The sequence below is a fragment of the Dipodomys merriami genome, unplaced genomic scaffold (genome assembly GCF_024711535.1).
Source record: "Dipodomys merriami isolate MVZ:Mamm:240054 unplaced genomic scaffold, mDipMer1.0.p SCAF_62, whole genome shotgun sequence".
Classification (NCBI taxonomy): Eukaryota; Metazoa; Chordata; class Mammalia; order Rodentia; family Heteromyidae; genus Dipodomys; species Dipodomys merriami.
The window spans coordinates 6,308,571-6,318,239 of record NW_027206202.1 but is presented as its reverse complement, the minus strand read 5'-3'; the positions used below and the strand labels follow the sequence as shown (position 1 = coordinate 6,318,239).

At 46.3% G+C, this 9,669-nt stretch overlaps 1 protein-coding gene across 1 annotated transcript in view; it reads left to right on the top strand.

Moving 5' to 3' along the window:
- Positions 1–4,677: 4,677 nt before the first annotated feature.
- Uqcrc2 (ubiquinol-cytochrome c reductase core protein 2) overlaps positions 4,678–9,669 on the top strand; it is a 32,568-nt gene continuing 27,576 nt past the window's right edge. The window contains exons 1-3 of the mRNA XM_070004367.1: positions 4,678–4,803; positions 7,966–8,049; positions 8,143–8,292. Coding sequence (XP_069860468.1) covers positions 4,771–4,803; positions 7,966–8,049; positions 8,143–8,292 — 267 coding nt within the window. The 5' untranslated portion in view covers positions 4,678–4,770. The remainder of the gene's footprint in view (positions 4,804–7,965; positions 8,050–8,142; positions 8,293–9,669) is intronic.

Sequence of the window (9,669 nt, the reverse complement as noted above, 5' to 3'; positions counted from 1 at the left end):
TTTGTGACTGGCTTACTTTACTTAACAAAATGTCCTCAAAGCTCATCCATATTCTAGCATGGGTCAGTATTTCCTTATTGAGGCTGAATGATATTGACTCCATTATACCTACTTACATTATTGTTTACTCATTCTCTTATCATAAGTATCTGCTATGAACACAGGTGAGCAATCTTCTCTTCAGGATCCTGCTGAATGGCTGGAATGAACTGCTATTTGGCTTTAGAGTTGGTAGGTAACATGGAGGATTCAAATTCAAGCACCTAAGAGATTTCAATCAAACCTAATTCCATGAGGAACACATTCTAGGTCTAAGACTCTGTTGTTCCTTTTCTTAGATATTTTGTAAAGCCAGTAGAGATTTGTCCCAACTCTCCCCACAGTATTTGTATAAGATATATCTTAGGGGCTGGGAAGGTGGCCCAGAGGTAGAGTGCTTGCCTTGCATGTATGAGACCCTGGGTTCGATTCCTCAGCACCACATAAGCAGAAAAAAGCCATTAGTGGTGCTACAGGTCAAGCGGTAGAGCACCAGCTTTGAGCTGAAGTGCTGGGGGACAGTGCTCATGCCCAGAGTTCAGGCCCCACAACCGACAAAAAAAAAAAAATTGAGAGAGATATGCCTTAGCATTAAATTAGTTCAGCCCTTCAAAATCACCAAATTTTAGTATTGTGAGGAGTCTCCACACTGCATTCCATAGTGGCTGCATCAAGGATGAAACTTGGCAATTCTTACTAAAGTATTACCTATTATATTTAATCTGAACCAAAGATCGCTCCAGGTATAATAAAAGGAAAACAAAATCTTAATTGCCAAGGGAAAATGGTTTTTCTTGTGGCCATCTCTCTGCATTTTTGTGGAATATTTTAAATAAAGATGTATTTAACAGTCAAAACGTGATTAATAATGTGTTATATTTGCATATGTACTTCATTGTTGCCTAAAATCAAGTATTAATATTTTATGTCAGATAAAATTTTTCTCACTGGGAACTGGTGGCTCATGCATATAATCCTAGGTACTCAGGAGGCTGAGAGCCGAGGATCACCATTGAAAGCCAGGAAAGTCTGTGAAATTTTTATTTCCAATTAACCACCAAAAAGCCAGAAGTAGAACTGTGGCTCAAGTGGTAGAGTGCTAACCTTAAGCACAAAAGCTCAGGGATAGCCTCAAAGTTGGGGGAAAAAGAATTCTCTACTTAAAAATGTGTTAAGCTGGGCTGGGAAGGTGGCTTAGTGGTAGAGTGCTTGCCTGGGCAAAAGGTCTGTGTCAGTGGCCAAGCCCTGAGTTCAAGCCACGGGACTAGCAAAAGAAAAAGAATGACGTGTTACAGATGGAGGTGTATGCCCCAAGTGGTAGTATGCCTGCCTAGCAAGCATGAAGCCCTGAGTTCAAGTCCCAATATTTCATAAAGAAAAATGCATCCAAACTAACCAAGACTAATGCCTCTGATAATAATCTGGCAAAGTAACGTTGTTCTCAAGTATTAGATTGGAGCCACTTTCTTTTGGGGGGGTTTGTTTGTTTTTTAGGGGGATAAGATTTCACTATACAGCTCAGGCTTGTCTGGAAGTCATGATCCTCCTGCATCAGCATTCAAAATGGTGAGATTACAGATATCAAAACACCTAGGCCCTATGGTTTATTCACAAGCACATGAACACACACGCACACACACATACACACTCATCCCACCCCAGTTTGGGGATCCATATCAGATTGGACTCCATATTAATAAAATTTAATTTAATTTTAAGTTTTAACAAATTCACTCATCTGATCTTCCCAGTATGTCTGTTCTCAGGGTTTACTTGTTTCCTCTCAGGGGTTTCAGTAACCTCCAGTGCAGAACTCAGGTCCTCTGGCTTGGCTGGGCAAAGTGCTATGAAGCACACCTCCAGTCCACAGACTGTGGTTTTTCCTGCACTAACATGCTACAGTTGAAGCTGGGTGCTGCTGGCTCACCCCCTGTAATCCTAGCTACTCAGGAGGCTGTAATCTGAGAATCATAGTTCAAAGTCAGCCCAGGGAGTAAAGTCCATGAGACTCTTTATCTCTCATTAACTACCAAAAAAGCCAGAATTGGAGCTGTAACTCAAGTGGTAAGCACCAGCTTTGAGCAAAAAAGCTAAGAGACAGCACCTAAGCTTGGAACTCAAGCCCCAATACACACACACATACACACACACACACTGCTAGCGATGTGTGTGAATTAGGGTAAAAGGTGACATAGTTGTAAAATCAGTTCATCCACAAGATGGCACTACTGCTTTGCAGGTTAAAGTTTAAACAGGTTTCCTATTGTTCCAAAACACTGCTCAAGCATTACGTTGCAAATCCTGCCACATTACTAAAAATCACAACAAAAATTCCCTCTAGGATATATGAGTCAGAGTTACATTTTGATGTAACCTAAGAATTTTGGTGTTTCTTAAAGGGGACATTATAAACAGGTGTGTACATGTCACACCCATCCAACCTAACTGCTGGATGAAGGTCAAGTGACTTCAGATGAAGCTAATTTGGGAGATGTGTCTAAAAAAATAAATAAAAATACTGGAATCTGGGCATCAGTGGCTCACACCTATAATCCTAAAATCTGAGGATTACAGTTACCAACCAGCCCAGGCAGATAAATCAAAGAGGCTCTTATTTTCAATTAATCACCAAAAAGCCAGAAGTAGTATGGCTTTAAATTGTGAACTACCAGCCTTGAACAAAAAAGCTAAGGCACAACACTAAGGTCTTGAATTCAAGCCTCAGAACCAGTATCAAAAACAAACAAAACTGGAGTCAGAGTTTTGTATTCCATGCTAATGAATTTGAACTTTATCCTGAGGAACATAATTCACTGAAGAATTTTAAGCAAGCAGATGACTTGATCAGGCATAGCATATAGTTATTCAACTTTTATGTGTGCGTGTTGCCAATACTGGGGTTTGAACTTGGGACCTCAGTGCTGTCCCTCAGTTTTTCTGCCACATCTTCAACTTCCAGCTCTTTTCTAGTTAATTGCAGGTAAAAAGTCTCACAGATTGTTCTGCACCAAGGTGGCTTTGAACTTTTGTCCTCAAATCGTGGCCTCATGCTTAGCTATTCATTGCCGGTGTGAGCCACTGGTGCCTGGTGGTTATGATTGTGGGTTTTGTTTTTTCTCAGTCCTGGGGCATGAACTCAGGGCCTGGGTGTCCCTGAGGCTCCTTTTGCTCAAGGCTAGCACTCTAATACTTTGAGCCACAGTTCCACTTCCAGTTTTCTAGTGGTTAATTGGAGATAAGTCTCACAGACTTTACTGACCAGGCCGGCTTTGAACTGCAATCCTCAGATCTCATCTGTCCTGAGTAGCTAGAATGACAAGCATGAGCCACCAGTGTCCAGCTGTTCGTTTTTTTTTTAAACTCTGTACATCACACTTGCTAAACAGAGTACCCTAACACTTGAGCCACACCTCCAGCCCAATGTTTTGCATTTCTAGCAAATTTCCAAAAGATACTGGTGCAGATAGATTGTTACTTTCCTAAATAAAAGCAAAATATAGTCTTCTAATCCTGAAATGGGAAGGGAGCCCAAATCCTTCACCTGTAATACAGTGCCTGGCACAAGACACCTTCCTACCTAAAACTTTCCTTCTTCAGGTTATCTTCCTTACACACTCGCACTATTCAAAGAATTATTTTTTTTTCACACAAAGACTGTAGGGGTTAGCTGGACACCCGTGGCTCACACCTGGAATCCTAGCTACTGGAGGCTGAGATCTGAGGATCACGGTTCGAAGCAGCCTGAGCAGGAAAGTCTGTGAGGCTTTTCTCTCTAACCACCAAAATTCCAGAAGTAGAGGTGCGGCTCAAGTCTTGAGAAGAAAATAAAACAAAACTCAGTGACAGGGCCAGGCTGGGAGTTCAAACCCGGGACCAACACAAAACATAGCAACAACAACAATAACAACAACAATACACATAGCAACAACCACAACAATAACAACACACATAACAACAACACACACATAACAACACACACACACACACACACACACACACACACACACACACACACACACACACACACACACACACACACACACACACACACACACCCTTAGGGGCTTTCAATGTTGTGCCCATAGGCCCAGCGTAAGATGCACATTCTACATGATACTCTGGGGTCGTAGACCCACCTGTGACCCCAGCCAGCTCTGGGAGATAGGGGGGTTTGCAGGACCTCCGCTCTCAAGAAGCTAAGGATATCCTAAGAACTTTGCAGAACAAGAAGCAATCCCCGGACTTCGGAGCCAAAGACGCCCGCGAAGGACGCCGCGCTGCGGGCAAAGCCACGAGCTTCCCGGGGAACGAAAGGTCGCGGAGTCCCAGCCCTGAGCCCGAGGGGCGGAGCCTCGGGAAAGGCGCTGTTTTCATTGGACAATCCAGCTCGGAAGAGTCCAAAGCGGACGGGGGAGTTACGCTAAACTGTCACGGATCTAGACAAGGGCTGAAGACTAGGGACTCCGAACAAGAATGCCTGAAAGAGGTCACTTGGATAACCCCCTGTGCATTTAACCCATGAAATCCCGCGTGCCTCTACCCGGCGCCTCAGAGGAGTTGGACCGGTCCAACCTCCGCGGGGAGCAGTCGAGGGCGCTGCGCCGAGACACCCGCTCCAGCCAGGGGGCGTGGGAAAGATGGTTCGCAAGGGAGGCCGGGAAATCCGGGTCGTTGGCCACCATCTTCCTCTCTATTCGCGGCGGTGACAGCGGGTCACTGCGAGCCTGAGCCATGAAGCTGCTAACCAGAGCCGGCTCCTTCTCGGTGAGCACAGCCGGCAGGCTTGGGGGGAGGTTGGGAAGCAGACTGTCAGCGAGATGGTAAAGACTGAGGGTGCCTGGCCCGGGCCGGGGCTCCGGGGCTGCGGGTCGTGGCGTGCCCTTCCGCCGCACCCCGCGGGCCGAGGGGCCGAGGCGGGGCTCGGGTGGGAACTTCGGCTGGGCCTGAGGGCACCAGAGACCCGGATGGGAAGACCCGAAGGGCGGGAGGGGGCTGGAGAGCGGAGGAGAGGTTTCGGGCCGGGGAGACCTCTGAAGGTCACGGGGAGGGCGGCCGGGAGGCCGGGGCGGCGGGAGGCCGGGGCGGCCGGGGCGGCGGAGGCCGGGGCGGCGGAGGCCGGGGCGGCGGGAGGCCGGGGCGGCGGAGGCCGGGGCGGCGGGAGGCCGGGGCGGCGGAGGCCGGGGCGGCCGGGAGGCCGGGGCGGCGGGAGGCCGGGGCGGCCGGGGCGGCGGAGGCCGGGGCGGCGGGAGGCCGGGGCGGCGGAGGCCGGGGCGGCGGAGGCCGGGGCGGCGGAGGCCGGGGCGGCGGCCTCGGCCCTCGCTGCCCTCCCTTCGTCGCTGACCACGCTCTGTCCTCCCGGGTAAACGCTCCTGGCCCTGGCGGCTCACCACTGCCGTGCTTAGCTACTCCGGAGGCCAAGATCTGAGGATAGCAGTTCAAAGCCAGCCCCGGGCTAGGAAAGCCTTGAGACCTTCATCTCCAGTTAGCCACCAAAAAGCTTGAAGTGGAGCTGTGGTTCAAGTGGGAGAGCGCCAGCCTTGAGCTCCCGTGCTCAGGACGGGCGCGCGCGTACACACACACACACACACACACACACACACACACACACACACACGCACACACACACACACACACACACGCGCGCGCGCGCATATTACAGAGCCTTATCACAGTGCTTGGAACCTAATTGTGTCGATATGACGTGTGCTATTATAGGAATACTTTTGGTCTGTCTCAGAGGTACTTAACTATGTCTACCCCCCTTGAAAACCAAATAAAATAAAAGCTGCCCCTTAGGAAAAAAACAACAGTGGTTTATCACTGTGAAGCTGTGGTTATCAGGAGACGAACACCGCTTAACCTTCAGCAAAGGATAATTGGTCTCCAATGAACAGTTACCTAAAGGCAGTTTTATGAGCAACAACTAATTAGGGGAAAGGGCAAGGCACAAAAACTGCTCCCACCACACGCTCCTATAATTCTAGCTACTCAGGAGGCTGAGAATCACAGTCCCAAGCCAGCCTGAGCACAAAAGTCCATGAAACTCTTGCTGCCACAAACCACCAAAAAGCTGAGCTTGGAGGTGTGGCTCAGGTGGTAGAGTGCCAAACAGTGAAGGAAAGCCTTAGATACTGAGTTTGAATCCTAATTGTGCACAAAAAAGCCAGCTTCCCAGGCAGCCCAACAACACTGGCAAAAGTCTACCTCCACCCCTCTTGCCTCCATTCCATTCTATTAAAAAACAAAGAGCTCAAAGCTAACAATTGTTGAGGGCCAAAGGAAGAAAATTGCAGTAAGTTTTAAAGCAATTATTTATGTTTCTAATTTTACACGAGAATCAGTTTATTTCAATTTCTGTGCTCATGTGCTATTTGAGAAATCAGAGGCCCAAAGCAAACACATTATCTGATATTTAATAGAAACTTTGTAGCATACCATTGACTGCATTTTATATTCAGAATCTTCTGTGGGTAAATCTATTGTTGACCTCAGGGTGACAGAGAGCCATTTAGTCAAAGAAGGTAAGACCCTTGGTTATGTGGTCTTGCTGTGGAAATATTCTGAGGAAGTTGGTATACTTGTCCTTTTTTAAAGGTTGTCAACCTAATTAAGGCGATGAAGTCATTTCAATTGGAAAAGGCAAGACTGGTTGGGCAGTTTAGGGAAACAGAGGTACTGACATCACCAGAAGGATGTTGACATAGCAATCAGACATATTTTCAGAAATTCCAGAATCATTTGAAACTTGAATAAGAAATAGTTCAAAGGTAAAGGAAAAAGTGGAACTGTGGCTAAGTGGCAGGGCACTAGCCTTAAGTGAGAAAGCTAAGGGACAATGCCCAGGCTGAGTTCAAACACCAACCAAAAAAAAAAAAAGAGTTATTTGCTGGGAGTGGCTCACACCTATAGTTCTAGGGTACTCAGGAGGCTCAAGTCTGAGTATCGCAGTTCAAAGCCAGAAGGAAAGTCTGTGCAACTTTTTTTTTTTTTTTTTGGGGGGGGAGGCAGTCGTGGGGCCTGAACTCTGGGCCTGGGTGCTGTCCTTCAGCTTTCAGCTCAAGGCTAGCGCTCTACCACTTGAGCCACAGCGCCACTTCCAGCTTTTTTCTTTTTGCTTATGTGGTGCTGAGGAATCGAACCCAGGGCCTCAGGCATGCAAGGCAAGCGCTCTACCACTGAGCCACCTTTCCAGCCCAGTCTGTGCAATTTTTATCTCCAGTTAACCACTAAACCGCCAGAAGTGGAGCTGTTCCTCAAGTGGTAGAACACTAGCCTTGAGCACAAAAGCTCAGGCCCTGAACTCAAGCCCTAGGACTAGAAGCAAAAAATAAAACAAAAAATAAAGGAAATACAGATTCTTCAATAAAATGTGAACATGGACCATGTAGTTCAGTGGCAAAGTGCTTGCCTAGCAAGCACAACACCCTGGGTTTAATCTCCAGTACCAAAAGAGAAAAGACCCCTCCCTCTCCCCAAAAATGGTGAACCTAGAGAATAAATCACAAATAAGTAGATGTTTTAGAGTGGCTTATGCTGGGCATAGTGGCATAATCTGTAAATCCAATATATCGGCAGCTGAGTCAGGATGATTGCAGGTTTGAGTTCAGCCTGGGCTACATAGACTCAAAAAAAACCAAGGCTGGAGACTTAAGTACAGTACTTGTCTAGCAAGCACAAGACATAGAACTCAAACCTCAGTACTGAACCTCCAGCCCCAAAATGGCTTGTATTAAAACCAAGCCATTAAACCAGTGAGTTAATAAATCCATGTGTTATCAGCTCCTTGGGGGTAGTTACCCTCAAGAAGGTGGTTCTTGCTCTTTTTTACTGATGAACACAGTGTCATTGGCAAACTAAGAAACAGTGCCTTTATGTAAAGCACTATTATTGTCTAAAACATGTAACATCTCTTTTTTGTGTGTTTAGAGATTTTATTCCCTCAAAGTTGCCCCCAAAGTTAAAGCCGCAGCTGGCCCTACAGGAACACCTCTACAGCCTCAAGACCTTGAGGTAAGTCCAATTGTTTTGCTCTGGACCCCTTTAGACTTTATTCTCCATGAAAATAGAGATACCTATACTATCTCTGCTTTATCTTGACTGCAGTTCACCAAATTACCAAATGGTTTGGTGATCGCTTCTTTGGAAAACTATGCTCCTGTCTCAAGAATTGGTTTGTTCATTAAAGCCAGCAGTAGAAATGAGGACTTCAGCAACCTCGGAACCTCTCATTTGCTTCGTCTTGCATCTAATTTGGTAAGTATCCTTATTATTTCAGTGTTTGGAAATGCTGCCCTAGGGTGGCCCTATGAGAAAGGAAAACTAAAGCTTTATGTTGGCTTCCTAGAGCTGCCTGTTGAAATTGCCACAAACTGGAGAGGCTTAAACAAAAGAAATGTGTCCTGGGGCTGGGAAGGTGGCTCAGTGGTAGAGCGCTTGCCTTGCATGCATGAGGCCCTGGGTTCGATTCCCCAGCACCACATAAGCAAAAAGAAAAAAAGCCGGAAGTGGCGCTGTGGCTCAAGTGGTAGAGCGCTAGCCTTGAGCTGAAAGCTGAAGGACAGCGCCCAGGCCCAGAGTTCAGGAGTGTCTATATGAGGACATATGTCCTGTTAGATTTAAGGTCAACCCTAATCTAGTGTAAACTTCATCTTAAATGATCTGCACTGACCCTGTTTCTAGATAAAGCTGTCTTCCCAGACACTGTACAAGTCATTACTTGACTCATGTAAGTGTAATCCCTCTATATATTACCTTTATACTAACAATAAAGTAAAATTTTTTTTAAAAAGATGCCTTCCCAGATTCTGAATGGACAGGAATTTTGGAGGAACACTTCAACTCAATAACATCCTCTAATATAAAATGGGATACCCCTGCGTTAAAACTCTTGTTATTTGCTAGAGAACCAGTAAATTAATGTCCTTCTAAATGCTAGTGTTAGAACATAAGAAATCAGAAAAAATAAAATAAAAAATTTAAAGAAAGTCAAAAATTGAAAATAATTTCCTTTCCCATATACAATTCTTTCAGAATAAATTAAATGTTCTAGTAAGCTTACATACTTTATGTAAAACTCTAAGCCAAAGCTGAGCTCTGGTGGCTCACACCTTTAATCCTAGCTACTCAGAAGGCTGAGATCAGAGGATTGCCTTTTGTTGACACCCTGGGCAGAGAAGTTAGTGAGACTCTTACCTCCAATTAATCACAGAAAAAGCTGGAAGTGACACTGTGGCTCAAGTGGTAGAGTGTTAGCCTTGAGTAAAAGGAGCCTCAGGGTCAGTGCCCAAGCCCCACAACCAACAAAAAACAACAAACAAACAAACCTAAACCAGGTCTATAGTCCTGGTAGCCAGGAGGCTGAGGCAGGAGGACCTAAAGTGCCAGGTGAGCCAGAGCTACCTAGCAAATTGTAGGCCACCCTGGGCTATATAGCAAGACCCTATCACAAAGAAACAAGGGGGGGGAGGGCATGCGTGCGTGCGTGTGTGTTCGTTCCAATCCTGGGGCTTACTCTCAAGGCCTGGGCATTGTCCCTGAGTTACTGTGCTCAAGGCTAGCACTCTACCACTTAAGCCACATCTCCACTTCTGGCTTTTTTGGTAATTAATTAGAATCTGTAAGAGTCTCTGA